Source organism: Vigna angularis, chromosome 3 (genome assembly GCF_016808095.1).
Source record: "Vigna angularis cultivar LongXiaoDou No.4 chromosome 3, ASM1680809v1, whole genome shotgun sequence".
Taxonomy (NCBI): Eukaryota; Viridiplantae; Streptophyta; class Magnoliopsida; order Fabales; family Fabaceae; genus Vigna; species Vigna angularis.
Window position 1 is genome coordinate 19500942 of NC_068972.1, and position 16595 is coordinate 19517536.

A 16595-nucleotide genomic window follows, 5' to 3' on the forward strand; every position below is an offset into this window, starting at 1 on the left:
TTTCCTAATCTTTTGTTGCACTTGTCTATATTATTTGACTGCTCTGAAATTGATAATCTGATGATTGTGACACACTGAGGACATTGTGTGATTTAAGTGTGGTCTACTGGGGAGAAATTTTGATTTTTCTGTTAGTTTATGTTAGTATGTATTTTGTGTGTTAAATTTTTTGTTTTTGTGTGCTAAATTTTTTCTGTTTTAAGTTGTTTTTAGTGTGTTTTGTGTGCAATAAATTTTACATTTTCTCCTGATTTCTGGATTTTGTCTAAGTTGTAGATTTTTCCTTCACTTACTTAATACTTATAGATTGTAATCCTTGCTTTTCTTTGCTTGGAAAGATGATTATACGTTTGAGAGGTTGATTTGATTGTGACGAATACCCTGTGTGAGATTTGAGCCACTTAATTTTCTTTCTTGTGTGTGATATGTATCTTGAATGCTTGCACATATGCCTTGGCTTGATTCTTTTTGATATACTTGATTGATATGCATGTTCAGACGTGATAAAGGCATTTTTATTCTTGAGCCTCTTTAGCCAAATAAGCCTACCTTGTTATTATCCTTTGATACCCCTTTTGAGCCTATATTGTATTCATTTCTTTGTTTAAAGCTCATACACTGATCCTAAGTGAAAAACAAATGATTACCTTAACCTTAGGAAGGTCTGGAGCTATAAGAGTATTTTGTGAATAAGTGTGGTCTCCTTGGGAATTCTGATGAATTGGCTAGTTGGTTCCTCATCATGTTTTGAAATGAAAATTTATATCCTGTTGTGTGATAAAAAAATAAAAAATAAAAAAAAGACAGGAAAAAAAAATGATGAGAAAAAGAGAAAAAATTGAAAAATAATTTTTTGAATAATGGAGTCGAGAAGAGGATTGAATTAGAGGTTTGGGTGAGATTTCACTGTGTTTACATTTTTTCCCTAGTGCACCTCTATTTCTTCTGAGCTATAGCTACTTATCCAAATTTATCCTCCCCTGTCCTTGGCCCCATTACAACCCAGTAAAGACCTTTTGATCTGAACATGCATATGATTTAAGTATTGATAATTAGAAGCTTGCCAAGTCTACTTGTGTTTGTTTTCTTGAGTACATCGAGCTGATATTATTATTTACCCTAGACACTTGAGAGAAACACTGTAGTGCATTCGTGAGGTTCTGTTGTTTTTGAATCACCTCTTGAGCAGATTAATTATTTTGCTATGTATTGAATTGCTTGGATGATTTCTGTAAGTATCTGTTTTTCTTGATTACGTGTTGGATTTTTCTACTTCTTTTATCTGTCCAGATTTCTTGAGAAATGTGTAAATTCTGTCTATTTTTCTTGTAAAATTTTATTTTTCTGTCTGCTGAGTTTTGTGTCACCCTCCCTAAAAGTCCTTTGAACTATTCCCTGATTTGTGTTTTAATTTTGCCCAGGAGTGCAAAAGACTAAGTGTGGTCTATTTTGATGAATCATTATTTTCTTCTCTTCACTTAGTTTATTGTACAAGAATTAATCAGGGAATTGTGCTTAATTGTCCAGTATTTTCCCATTTTACTGAATTGAGCCTAATCCGATCAGAAATTCTTATTTTAATTAATTTGAATTATCTGAAACGAATTATTTACATTATTGAGTGCATGAAAAATTTTGGAAAATATTTTTGGACATTTAGGCTTTCTGTACAAATTCCCAATTCCTCTCGGGTAATCGTTTACAGGGGCAGAAGTGCCTAAAAGTCAGTTTTTTTGCCAATGGTGACCTGTGTTCACCTGACTGAGTACCTGTGTTGGACTTTCTGTACAAATTTGCAATTCCTCTCGGGTAATCGTTTACAGGGGTGCTGTAAACGATTACCAGTGCTGCGTGAATGTTGTGTCAACTTGTGTGTCTTCGTTTGAGTTCAATTCTTATCCGTTTTGCATGCAATTTTTTTTCATAGTTTCGTCTGGATGTCTATTTGCATGTATAGTTTTTACTTTGTTCAAATTCATTGTGTGCTGTTCCCAGTATTTATTTTACTCTCCTATGTCAGTCCAGTGATTACTGTTTGAGTGCTCTAATATATTTGCATTGTTTGCTTATTGTTTAGCAATTGTGGTGGCTGGAATTGATCATTTAGAAGCAAAACTTGGAACCCACATATACACCACACGGCCTTCCTATGTAACAAAAGATGAATGAAGAAAATTATTCAAGGTGTTAATGGGCTACCACATCACGTTTTATTGAGAAGCATTTGTGTGATGGTTGGCAAATTCCACGTAGAAGAGTAGCACATTGAAGTGGAATCAATCAAAGAATGGACCACCACCTTGAATTTAACTCACGTAAAAAAGGAAAGTGGAGTTGATGAAAGCTGAATTTTATTAGTATTATTGAGGGAAGTGGTCACGGCCCACATAGGAAAGAAGGAAGTGCAGATTTGTTTTACATGCCACACAATCTTTTGGTTTTGGCAACTTGATTTAAAATGGAAGAGCTCACGGTTTTTTTAAGTAATGGAAGACAATAGCATGGTCTTATGTGTACAATTCCCATTGGCAAGTGAAATGATGGAGGGGACCATCCATTCATCAAACATCACATGTTTTGATAGAAGAAAGAGGCCACCTCACGGTTTATAGCTCCTGTAAGACAAGAAGTGAATCTCTGAAGGAAGAAAGTGGGCTGCTACATTTACTAAATAAATGCCACGGCCTTGTGCATCAAAAGCCATGGAGGGGCCACGTGAATGAAGCTAACTCACAGCAGCAACACGTCAAGGAGCATGCCATGACAGCAGCTACCACAACCAAGCACCTTGGTCCAACACAATAAGAACGAAGTTGCAGAAAAAGAATCTAGCAGCTGTTATGTCCAGCAAGGCATGGAGGTGTTTTGGAGAAGAATGAAGAGTTGATTCAAGGAAAGCATGCAACATCACAGTCCAGCAAGGGGCTGCACTTCACGCATCCAGCAAAGACGTGAACATCCAGAGTGGGCAGCAGCTTTTGAGTGCAACAACTGGTTCAGTTTGGAGAAGTGGAAAGATGAGAGAAGCTCACGGGATTCCATTTAGGTGTGTGCTTGGAGAGAATACAGCAACAACACCATCCATAATACAGAAGCAACATGGACGTTCCAGCAAGAAGTGAAGACCCCACGGATGCCACATGAGAAGAAGAGGTGCCACACGTAAAAGAGGAAGTGCTGATGAGTATGGAGGGGCCCTTTTCTTCCTTTTGTTACGTCCATAATGTGCATTTGGATGAGTTTTTCTTTCATTTTGGAGCAATTGGGGAATGGAGAGAATAAAGAGAATGGAACGGTCACGGACAAAGCAATTAGGAGAGAGCCCCACCCATTTTCATATAAAGGGATTGGTGAATGTTTGATTAAGAATTCAGGGGCTGCCAAACAAAATAATGAAATTAAGAGGTCACGGGAGGCAGCAGCAGTAACAGCACAATTCTGAGGTTTGGCTATAAATTGGACCAGCAGCAGAGAAGCAAGGCATTAGAGTTTAGGAGTAGGAATTAGGAAGCAATTTATGTGCTGGCTTTGATTTTTCTTCCTCCCCGTAGGGGAGGTTTTGTTTCCATTTTCAGTTCATTGCTTATTTCCAATTGCACAATTTAATTTCTTTCAGAAGTGTATTTGTTTTGCAATTTATCTTTTTCAGGTCTAGTTTCTGGAATTTTATTTGAAGTGTTGAATCATTACATGAATCTTTGTCATTTTCATTTAAGCATTTTATTTTTACCGTCTCTTTATTTTACTGTCTCTTATTTTACCGTCTATTGTTTTATGCATCGTTAAGTTTTACCATTTTCTAAATTTACCATTTTCTATACATTTACTGTTTCATGCAATTTATTTACCGTCTTACTATTTTAATCTTGTTTTTACAGTCTGTTATTTTTACTGCCTTTCCAATTTTAATTTTTCAGTGTCAAACCAAAAATTACAAAAACAACTCCCCCCCTTCGTGTTAAAATCTAAGACTGAACCACATAAATTGGTCCTTGAGAGACGATCTAGGAGTCACTTCCTAGTAATTATACTGCATAAATTTTTGTATCAAATTTGTATGACCGCGAAAGTCGTAACAGTGTCCAACGATTTTTAAATAATTGAACTCAGATTTGTAACGCTCGGTCTTATATCGAGCGTTCGTTCTACTTAGTGTTCGGTCATCTACTGAGCGTTCGTCCAAATGGGCTCTCGGTCTTGTATCGAGCGTTCGTTCTAAGTGGCGCTCGGTCTCAGACCGAACGCTCGTCCTTTTCGTAAATTGCAACGAGCGATAATAGCGTTCGTCCTGAATGGAAATAGCGTTCGTCCATAAGGCTAATTAGCGTTCGTCCAAACAGTAACTTTATATCCGCTACCGCGTTCGGTCATTGACTGGCGGGTAGTACCTTTTATAAATTCGTATCCGTTTTAAGATCTAAAAGTCTTATGATGTTTTTATTCATTTGGATTCGATCTAATGTCCTTGAAATTTAATTATTCTAAGTATCAGTTAAATCGCTCTAGAGTCAGTCCATTTAGTTGATTCAAGTGTTCACAACGTTCTCCTCGGAAAGACGTTCGTTTCTTTCCGTCAGAAACGAGTGTCACTCTCTGTATCATATTAACGTTCGTCCTCATTATGAAGGGGGCTGAACGCTCGTCTTTTTAGGGAAGTGGAACTAAGAATGAAAATGTGATTTTGAGGGAATTATAAAATGTGTGAAATATATATGAGATGAATTTATGATTTTGGAATTTGAACGAGCGTTCCAAGGAGGAACGTCTCTTTGATTTGAATATGATAAGTTGTATAGTATGACCATGGTAAAATTGCTGATGGCTGTTCATCCTGATATTCCGTGAGTGCTCGTCCTCACTTAGAGGGGAGTAGGTCATGTGTGGGAATGGCAGGAGGTCCTAGTCCTACTGAGTACTTTGGACTAATAGGGCTAACCTCGGGTGGTAGCTGATGAGTGTTTCTAGTTACCACACCACCCGAGTGCACGAACGCCTGTAGTTACATGGATTCATACAGTCCGGACGGTCGGTCTTGTGAGAGTTTGGATGATTATTCTATGCTTTGATATATTGTTATATGTCTTGTATGTTGATTTTATATGTTAAATTTTATATTGGTTGTATGAATTAAATTACTTAAGCTTACCCTTGCATTTCCTTGTGTTGTCTACTGTCTATGTACGTCCGTCTTGTCAATGCAATGATCATCCGTGTGGATGTGAGCAGACAGAGAGGCGTTGCTTGAAGAAACGCTGGAAGAAGAAAATTTGGAGGACGCCAATCTTGTCGACGTAGAGGTTAAAGCCGAGCAATAGCACGCTCCTTTGGTAGTAGTTGTTAGTGTTTCTGGTTTGTATTTTGGGACGTTCGGTTAATTAGTTTTGTAAAACTGTTCGTCCAGACCTTGGTATATTGTAGAAACTTATTAACCCTGTATCCATTTTGACGTTCGGCTTTCTTTAGCTGTTGTAATTAAGACTGCACTGTTAATTCTGTAAATGTGATTAGTTCTAATTTATGGTAATTACTATATATTGGGATGTTACACATCCCATTTAGTTTTAGTTATTTTTCAATCATGTAAATTATCAATTATTTTGTAATGGAGTATTTTGAATATTTTGTTTTACAATTTATAAATACTACTTTATAATATACAATTTGAATAAAGATGTGAATTTGTTTTTGAATTATTAATTTTTTTCTATTGAGGAGTTATTTTTTTTATTGTAATTAAATGTCATACTTGAATTAATAAATATATTGGAGTAATCTTTAAAAAACAGGAAATCATTTTAATTTTCTTGACCAAATTATGGAATTGGAGAATGAAGTAGGATTTAGAGAATGATTTTTATTCAAATTTCTAAATAAAAAAAAATGAGAAATAGTAATTCTTAGTTAAAACATTTTTTTTCTTCTAAAAACAAGTACATATTATATTTATTATATTGTTCAAAAATGGTAATGACACAAATTTTGATAAAAAAGAACAAATTATCTTTAGATTTACAACGTACATATGTAAATATCTAGGAATAGATTTTTCCAAAAAAATTAAATTATTCTTATTAATAATAATTACTAAGCATGCGTGTAAAAAATGAGAAAATGAATTTTGGAATGAAATAGATTTATAAGAAATACACAAATCATATTTCCATAATAACATACATTTTAATTTTTAATAATAATATTACATACTTATAACAAACAAATTGATTATTTACTATTTGTATTTTTTATTTGCAGTTTTACAGATAAAAAAAGTTTAGTCAAGAGTGGAAGCAATTTAATCCAAACATGACAACTCATGGTTCTGCTTAAGACGATTCTTATAAAATCAAACTCTTGAACAAAAATAAATAAATAAAAATTATTTAAATCTGAAACAATATATAAAATTACAACGTCTCAGCATGCAGTAATCACTTTCAAACGTTAGATTTTTCAGTATCAAACGTTGACCAGTCTTTTCTCTGCAAATGTCTCAAAACTCACACAGATATTTTTTTAATCTAAAATAATATTTAAACATTACTTAAAATAGTTGAATTTTATTAATCCAAAAATTCGTCAACATTAACCCAAATTTTTTAGAATTTTTAAGCACTCTTATAATTTTAATTAAGTGCTTAGAAAACTCCTAACATTCTTAAAGCAGCACTATAACGAATCACTTAATCATTAAGTAGTAAAAATGCATTTTTTATTATTAGATTTCCCATAATCAAATACATTCATATAATTATCAAAGCTAGTGCATCAAAAGAAAGTCCTAAAGACGTGAAACTGTACAATTTTATTGTAAAAAAAAAGAATAAGTTACTTGTACTAATTAATTTTAAAATAAAATAAAAATAAAAATTTAATTTGAAATAATTGTGTTCGAATTTTTTTTATTCGAATTGATTGTTCTGTTGATATTTTTTTTATCTTAAACATAATTAATGAAAAAATCAAACTTATATTTTTCTTAAAATTTTCAAATAACACTGATCATAAATCGTTTAATGGAAAGCTATATATTGATGTAAGTTTGTCATAGTTAGCATAGCATAGATGATTGATTCAATAACAGTAACAAATTTTAATTGTCTAATAGATGGCAACACCACATTACAGTAACTTGTTAACATTTTTCTTCAAATTATTTAGCAAGAACACATATTCATGTAGGGAAAATATCTCAACATATACAAAAACTAATATTTGGATACTATTATTATTATTCCAATTATAAATATGAACAATGTTCTGACTCTTGACTTTCCTTATTTTCTTTTTAGTCATAATAACACTACTTTTTTCCTTTTTCTATTATATACTATATATATATATATATATATATATTTATACCTTCTTTAATTATTTTTTTGCAGAGAAATTTTTTAAATTAGTTATAAAAATTTGAACCCAATTACCTTGTTTTTTTCCTTATGAATAATTAGAGACATTGTGTAACATCCCAAATAAATAGTAATTACCATTAATTAGAACTAATCACATTTACAGAGTTAAACAGTGTAGTCTTGACTAAAAACAGCTATTAAAAGCCGAACGCTAACGGATACCAGGTTCAGTAAAATTTTCCAAAATATACAAGATTCAGGACGAACGGTTTTACAAAATAAATAACCGAACGTCCCCACAAAAAAAAACTATATAGATAAACCAAAGACTAAAACTTAACGAGCGCACTAAGGCTCGGCTTTAACCTCCACTTCCACCAGATTGGCGTCCTCCAAATTTTTTTTCTTCCAGCATATCTTCAAGTGGTGCCTCTCCATCTGCTCACATCCACAACGGATGATCATTGCATTGACAAGACGGACGTACATAACCAGTAGACAACACAAGGAATTGCAAGGGTAAGCTTAGGTAGTTTAATTCATACGACTCATATAACAATTTAACATAAGCAATTAACATACGAGACATACAACAATACATCAAGCATAATATAATTCATCCAAACTCTCATAAAATCGACCGTCCGGACTGTATGAATCCATGTAACTACAGGCGTTCGTTCACTCGGGTGGTGTAGTAACTGGAACACTCATCAGCTGCCAACCGAGGTTAACCCTATCAGCCTCAAAGTACTCAATAGGGCTAGGGCCTCCTGCCATTCCCACACATGACCTACTCCCCTCTAAGTGAGGACGAGTACTCACGGAATATCAGGATGAACAGCCATCAGTAATTTTACCATGGTCATACTATACAACTCATCACAATCAAATCAGAGAGACATTCCTCCTTGGAACGCTCGTTCAAATTCAAAAATCATAATTTCATCTCATATAAGGTTCGCACATTTTATAATTCCCTCATCATCACATTTTCATTCTAGGTTACACTTCCCTAAAAAGACGAACGTTAATTAACTGTATGGACGAACGCTATTTGAATCCAGGACGAACGCTATTTAAGATCAGGACGAACGCTATTTAAGATCAGGACGAACGCTATTTAAGATCAGGACGAACGCTATTTAAGATCAGGACGAACGCTATTTAAGATCAGGACGAACGCTATTTAAGATCAGGACGAACGCTATTTCTCGCTCGTTAAAATGTACGGAAAGAACGAGCGTTCGGTATAGGACCGAGCGCTACTTATCATTTACACCTTTTGGACGAGCGTTCGGTCTAAGACCGAGCGCCACTTAGGACGAACGCTCGATACAAGACCGAGAGTCCATTTGGACGAACGCTCAATTGATGACTGAACACTATTAAGACGAACGCTCGATATAAGACCGAGCGCTACTTAAGACGAACGTTTAATAAAATCGATCGTTATTGGGACGAACGCTCAGTGTAATACCGAGCGCTACTTAAGACGAACGCTCAATTAGCATTTCAAATGGGGACGCTCGTTCTAAGACAGAATCCTTTCCAAATGAAAGAATTTCACTCTAAATCAATTTTAGAGAAACCGAACGGTATATGACCGTACAAGGACGAGCGTATTTTATCAAGCAAAGAATATGATATTTTCCAGATTTTTCATTTTACAATAACTTTACAGTTTTCATACGATTCATAACTTATAATTTCTCTCCACCATAAATCTCATACATTACAAAATTCATATTATCATCCCAAACCATACAGAAACTTAATCATATTCCAATTCATACATTTCATTCTCAGCATACAGTTCAAACAATATTCATCACATACATCCAGTGCAACCATGCTCGTTCATGTATAACTAAACATCAAATATTTCATGCATTTCAGACATCCAGTACACTTCATTGCTTTCATACACATCAAACAAGTATTAAATTAAATTACTAAAGCTTCCCTTACCTGGTCTAGCAGTGAACTTCCAAATACAAGGGATTTTTACTCGCCCAACTATGGTTTTTCTACCCTCAACGTGCTTCTCAAGTGTTTCACTCAATCTAACCACAAGAAATGTAGAAGAACTCAACTTATATTCTAACATGCAGCAGTACCAGCGTCTGCATGTAACTCAGAACGGAGCGTTTTAGGGTTTGAGAACTTACCAGTTCAGATTTCAGTTCTGTTTGGTTCAAATGAAAGCTCACGACACCGTGAACGATCCTACGGTTTCTGAAATGGAAGCAGAGATTTTGATGGTGAGTTATCTTAGAGAGAAGATGAAAGGTTTTAGAGAGAAGTTGGAGAAAAGAAGAGCAAGGGTTTCGTGAGGAAGAAGGTAAATGCAGAATTGATGGAAAGTGTTTTTCAGAGAAATCATTTCTCTCCCACGTCAAACGGCCATGCATTCACATACTGCCACTTGTTTTCCACTAACGTTTTTGGAACGTTCCCTCAGTGACACATGGCAGGCGCATGCAGAGTGGAAGTGAGTGGGTTTTGACGTGGCAAGGTGTAATAAATGGTGATCAGAGTGTGGGATTTAGTGTGTTAAATATTTAGGGTTTCACAATCCCCCTAACTACAAAAATTTTCGTCCTCGAAAATTCTAAGACTTACCAGTGAACAATTGAGGGTATAGCTCCTTCATGGCCTCTTCAACCTCCCATGTTGAGTCGTCAGTCCTTGCATCCCATACCACCTTTACCAGACTAACTTCTTTTCCCTTGTAGAGTTTGGTACGGCTCTCTTCAACTCGGACGGGTTGCATCTCCAGCGTTCGGTCTGGGCGAAGCTGGACATCTTCCAACTCCAGTACGTGTGATGGATCAGCTATATACTTCCGGAGTTGAGAAACGTGAAAGACTGGATGTAGGTTGGATAGTTGAGGTGGTAAAGCTAGCTCATACGCAACTGATCCAATCTTCTTCAGAATTTGATAAGGCCCTACGAACTTGGGTGAAAGCTTCTTTGGACGAAGGACTCTTCCCACTCCAGTGATTGGATTCAACCTGAGAAACACGTGATCTCCAGCAGCGAACTCTAATGGTCTTCTTCTCTTATCAGCATAAGATTTCTGCCTGCTTTGAGACGTCTTCAACCGTTCTTGGATCATCTTCACCTTCTCAGTTGTTTGCTGGATCAATTCAGGTCCAGTTAATACGTTCTCGCCTTCTTGGAACCAACACAATGGTGTTCGACACTTCCTTCCATAAAGAGCTTCAAACGGCGCCATTCCTATGCTTGCTTGAAAACTGTTATTATAAGTGAATTCAACGAGCGGCAGAACTTCATCCCATACTCCCATATGATCTAGGACGCACGTCCTCAATAAGTCCTCGAGCGTCTGGATGGTTCGCTCAGATTGGCCGTCCGTCTGAGGGTGATAGGCAGAACTCATTTGCAACTTGCTTCCCAATTCTCCTTGCAACGATTGCCAAAAACGAGATGTGAATCTCGTGTCTCGGTCTGAAATGATGCTTGAAGGAACTCCATGCAAGCGAACGATCTCTTTTACGTACAATTTGGCCAAGTTTGTCATTGACATCTTCAAGTTGACTGCTAGGAAGTGGGCGCTTTTAGTTAATCTATCCACAATCACCCAAACTGAATCATGGTTTCTGACAATGCGTGGCAGATGGGTCACGAAATCCATGGAAATGCTATCCCACTTCCATTCTGGAATCTCCAATGGCTGCAGCAATCCACCTGGTCTTTGGTGTTCGGCCTTTGCACGTTGACAAGTTAAACAAGACGCTACAAAACGTGCAATGTCACTCTTCATTCCAGGCCACCAGAATGATAAACGGAGGTCCTGATACATCTTAGTCATGCCCGGATGCATGCTAAGACGGTTGTGATGTCCCTCCTCCATTATAATCCTCTTCAGCTCACCATCGTTGGGAACGCACGTTCTACCCATATAACGCAGTAGACCGTCCGTCCCAGTACTAAACTCCTTAGCCTGGTCTGTGCCGAGCGTCCTCAATATCTTTGCTAATTCTTCATCCTCACGCTGCTTCACTCTGATCCGGTCAAACACAACACTGGAGAGTCTAAGGTTACAGCATCTAATAACGTTCGTTCCTAAGTCAAACTGTAGTCTTAGATCTCTAAAGCTTTCCACCAAACTCAGCTCCTTCACCATCATAGCCGAGACTCTCACAGCCTTCCTACTCAAAGCGTCTGCTACTACATTAGCCTTTCCCGGGTGATACAACAGCTCAAACTCATAATCTTTCAAAAATTCGAGCCACCTCCTTTGCCTCATATTCAATTCCTTTTGATCAAAGAGATACTTAAGACTTTTGTGATCACTAAAGACTTGAAACGTTGCTCCATACAGATGATGCCTCCAAATCTTTAGTGCAAACACGACTGCTGCCAACTCTAAGTCGTGGGTGGGGTAATTCTTCTCATGGATCTTCAACTGCCTAGAAGCGTAAGCCACTACCTTCCTCTCCTGCATCAATACGCAGCCCAAACCTTGATACGACGCATCACAATACACTTCAAAAGGTTTGGTCGTGTTTGGAATAACCAACATTGAGGCGCTCGTTAATTTCTTCTTCAATTCCTGGAAGCTCTCCTCACAACGATCGGTCCATGCGAACGGCTGATCTTTCCGGGTGAGATAAGTCAGAGGGGCTACTATCTTAGAGAATCCCTCAATGAACCGCCTATAGTAACCCGCGAGCCCCACGAAGCTTCTAACCTCAGTGACCGAACATGGACTCTCCCAATCCAGCACTGCTTTCACCTTGGCTGGATCCACTGAAATGCCACCAGCAGAAACAACGTGCCCCAAAAATTGGATTTCCTTCATCCAGAATTCACATTTCGAACGCTTGGCATACAATTCTTTTTCCCTCAACACGCTTAACACGATCCTCAAATGGTCTTCATGCTCGTCAAAGCTCTTGGAATAAACGAGGATATCGTCAATAAATACTACAACAAACTTATCCAGGTACGGTCTAAAAATTCTGTTCATGTAATCCATGAAGATTGCAGGTGCGTTCGTTACTCCAAAGGGCATCACTACGTACTCATAATGACCATAACGAGACCGAAAAGCAGTCTTTTGAATATCTCCCTCCTTCACTCTAATTTGGTGATAGCCCGAACGTAAATCTATCTTTGAAAATACGCACGCACCTTGCAACTGATCCAGTAGGTCGTCTATCCTTGGCAGTGGATATTTGTTCTTGATGGTCAGCTTATTAAGTTGCCTATAATCAATGCAGAGCCGAGAGCTGCCATCCTTCTTCTTGACCAACAACACAGGTGCTCCCCATGGTGAAGCACTCGGCCTGATGAACCTCTTATCCATCAACTCCTCAATTTGCTTCTTAAGCTCGACCAACTCGGCTGGTGCCATTCTATAAGGTTGAACCGAGATGGGTGCAGCAGTTGTCACCAGGTCGATCGTGAATTCGACCTCACGAATGGGAGGTAGACCAGGGACTTCATCCGGAAAGACATCCGGGAATTCATCCACTACCGTTCGTCCTCCACTGCTAACAATATTGGACGAACACTCCACTCTAGCGTTCTTCACTTTGCTGTCTTCATACGTCATTATCAGAAAACAGCTCGCTCCTTCCATAATGTCCTCCTTCAACTGACCGCGATCAACAGATAACTCCTCCTCTTCTTCACCTGGGAAGACCAACTCCTTCTTTCCACAATCAATGAGAATTCTATTGGAAGCTAACCAGTCCATCCCCAAAATTACTTCTAAGTCTTGAAGGGGTAAACAAATGAGATTAACCTTAAATCTACGCCCCTCAACTTCTATCGGACATCTTACACAAACTGTAGACGTCTTGATCCCACCAGTCGCTGGGGTTGACACCACCAAGTCGAACTGTAATTCACTCTCCACTATTCCCAGTTTCTCAACGCACGCCTTCGAGATGAAGGAATGAGTTGCCCCCGAGTCATACAATACACAACAAGGCTTTCCATATAACACGCAAGTGCTGGTGATGAGTGTACCTGAACGAGCAGCTTCAGCACCCGTGATTGCATAAACTCTTCCTGTAGCTTGCGCACGTCCACCTCTTCCTTGTTGGGCTCTTCCAGCGTTCGGCGGCCTCATTGCCGCACGTCCTCCCATATTGCACTCGTTCTCCAAGTGTCCATTTTGCCTGCAACGAGTACAATATTTTCCTCCTGATAATTGTGGACAAGCCCACCGATAGTGCGGTCCTCCACACTGATAACAAGTCAAGCTCCTTGGCTGTCCAGATTGGCCGACAGTGACCAAGGCTTGTGATCCGCTAGGAGATTGAGCTGGACGAACGTACGGGGACCTTCTCACGTTCGTTGCACCTCTGGATAAGACCGGCCCCCTACTCACTTGCTGTTTCTTCTGTTGCTCGGCCTCAGCAACGTTCTTCTCCAGTACCTTTGCTCTCTCAACCATGGTTGGGAAGGATCTAATACACAGACTGGATATTAATACCTTCAAGTCACTTCTCAACCCGTTTTCAAACTTCCTGCACTGCCATTCTCCGCTTGTAGTCATGGTGTTAAAACGGACCAGGTGCTTGAATTTGTTGGTGTATTCCGAGACGGACATACCACCTTGTACCAATTGAAGGAATTCCACTTCTTTAGCAAAACGCACACTATCCGGAAAATACTCTTCATAGAATTTAGCCCGAAAAACCTCCCAGGAAATTGGACTTTGGGCTTCGGTCAATAACATCTTCATACTCGACCACCAATGGCTAGCTTCTCCCGTTAACAAATATTCTGTAAATGCCAAACGGTTATCGTCCGGGCACCTTTTGGCATCATAAATCCTTTCCATGTCTCTTAGCCATTGATCCGCTTCGTCCGGAAGGCCCTTCCCATTAAACTTGGCAGGACGGTGTTGGAGAAAACTTTCTAAACTCCACTCAGCAGTAGGCGGAGCAGCGTTAGAAGAGGACGCTCCAGCCGAGCCCCTAGTTGCAGCCAATATCTCCATTAACTGCCGCTGCGTCGCCTCAGAGTTGGATCGAGAAGCTTCCAGACTCTGCATAGCTACCTGATTTTGCTGCATCAGTGTAGCATTCTGTTCCATAAGGGTGGTATTCTGCTGCTGAAGTTTGTCGATCACCGTCTCCAACAACCGAGCGCTGTTGGACGTATCCGGTTCGTTGGGTTGAGGTGGCGGGGGAAGTCTAGGTGCCATGTATTCTCTGAACACAGAGAAAACGAACGTTAGAAATGTTCAAAGAGTTGAGAAAGAACTCATTCAAACACATATTAAGCACACAACAAAACATGGTGCACTCATAACCTACACGTCCTTAAAAGAACAAAACTGCTCTGATACCAATAAATGTAACATCCCAAATAAATAGTAATTACCATTAATTAGAACTAATCACATTTACAGAGTTAAACAGTGCAGTCTTGACTAAAAACAGCTATTAAAAGCCGAACGCTAATGGATACCAGGTTCAGTAAAATTTTCCAAAATATACAAGATTCAGGACGAACGGTTTTACAAAATAAATAACCGAACGTCCCCACAAAAAAAACTATACAGATAAACCAAAGACTAAAACTTAACGAGCGCACTAAGGCTCGGCTTTAACCTCCACTTCCACCAGATTGGCGTCCTCCAAATTTTTTTTCTTCCAGCATATCTTCAAGTGGTGCCTCTCCATCTGCTCACATCCACAACGGATGATCATTGCATTGACAAGACGGACGTACATAACCAGTAGACAACACAAGGAATTGCAAGGGTAAGCTTAGGTAGTTTAATTCATACGACTCATATAACAATTTAACATAAGCAATTAACATACGAGACATACAACAATACATCAAGCATAATATAATTCATCCAAACTCTCATAAAATCGACCGTCCGGACTGTATGAATCCATGTAACTACAGGCGTTCGTTCACTCGGGTGGTGTAGTAACTGGAACACTCATCAGCTGCCAACCGAGGTTAACCCTATCAGCCTCAAAGTACTCAATAGGGCTAGGGCCTCCTGCCATTCCCACACATGACCTACTCCCCTCTAAGTGAGGACGAGTACTCACGGAATATCAGGATGAACAGCCATCAGTAATTTTACCATGGTCATACTATACAACTCATCACAATCAAATCAGAGAGACATTCCTCCTTGGAACGCTCGTTCAAATTCAAAAATCATAATTTCATCTCATATAAGGTTCGCACATTTTATAATTCCCTCATCATCACATTTTCATTCTAGGTTACACTTCCCTAAAAAGACGAACGTTAATTAACTGTATGGACGAACGCTATTTGAATCCAGGACGAACGCTATTTAAGATCAGGACGAACGCTATTTAAGATCAGGACGAACGCTATTTAAGATCAGGACGAACGCTATTTAAGATCAGGACGAACGCTATTTAAGATCAGGACGAACGCTATTTCTCGCTCGTTAAAATGTACGGAAAGAACGAGCGTTCGGTATAGGACCGAGCGCTACTTATCATTTACACCTTTTGGACGAGCGTTCGGTCTAAGACCGAGCGCCACTTAGGACGAACGCTCGATACAAGACCGAGAGTCCATTTGGACGAACGCTCAATTGATGACTGAACACTATTAAGACGAACGCTCGATATAAGACCGAGCGCTACTTAAGACGAACGTTTAATAAAATCGATCGTTATTGGGACGAACGCTCAGTGTAATACCGAGCGCTACTTAAGACGAACGCTCAATTAGCATTTCAAATGGGGACGCTCGTTCTAAGACAGAATCCTTTCCAAATGAAAGAATTTCACTCTAAATCAATTTTAGAGAAACCGAACGGTATATGACCGTACAAGGACGAGCGTATTTTATCAAGCAAAGAATATGATATTTTCCAGATTTTTCATTTTACAATAACTTTACAGTTTTCATACGATTCATAACTTATAATTTCTCTCCACCATAAATCTCATACATTACAAAATTCATATTATCATCCCAAACCATACAGAAACTTAATCATATTCCAATTCATACATTTCATTCTCAGCATACAGTTCAAACAATATTCATCACATACATCCAGTGCAACCATGCTCGTTCATGTATAACTAAACATCAAATATTTCATGCATTTCAGACATCCAGTACACTTCATTGCTTTCATACACATCAAACAAGTATTAAATTAAATTACTAAAGCTTCCCTTACCTGGTCTAGCAGTGAACTTCCAAATACAAGGGATTTTTGACTCGCCCAACTATGGTTTT

General features: G+C 38.5%; 1 protein-coding gene across 1 annotated transcript; it reads right to left on the reverse strand.

The window, feature by feature from the left end:
- Nucleotides 1-9966: 9966 nt before the first annotated feature.
- On the reverse strand, nucleotides 9967-14544 carry LOC108336847 (uncharacterized). The gene is made up of 3 exons (XM_052874499.1): nucleotides 11888-14544; nucleotides 11490-11566; nucleotides 9967-10670 (listed from the first exon to the last, which is right to left on the reverse strand). The coding sequence occupies exons 1-3, from the start codon at nucleotides 14542-14544 to the stop codon at nucleotides 9967-9969; spliced, it is 3438 nt and encodes a 1145-aa protein (XP_052730459.1).
- Nucleotides 14545-16595: the final 2051 nt, after the last annotated feature.

Excerpts from the sequence above, each read along its gene's own strand:
- LOC108336847 (XM_052874499.1), bottom strand. The coding sequence starts at position 14,544 with ATGGCACCTAGACTTCCCCCGCCACCTCAACCCAACGAACCGGATACG. Across the intron at positions 11,567-11,887 it reads TCAATGTTGGTTATTCCAAA|GGGAAAGGCTAATGTAGTAG; the intron begins CACGACCAAACC and ends GTTGTATCACCC. Across the intron at positions 10,671-11,489 it reads TATGATGGTGAAGGAGCTGA|ATCATATGGGAGTATGGGAT; the intron begins GTTTGGTGGAAA and ends CGTGCGTCCTAG.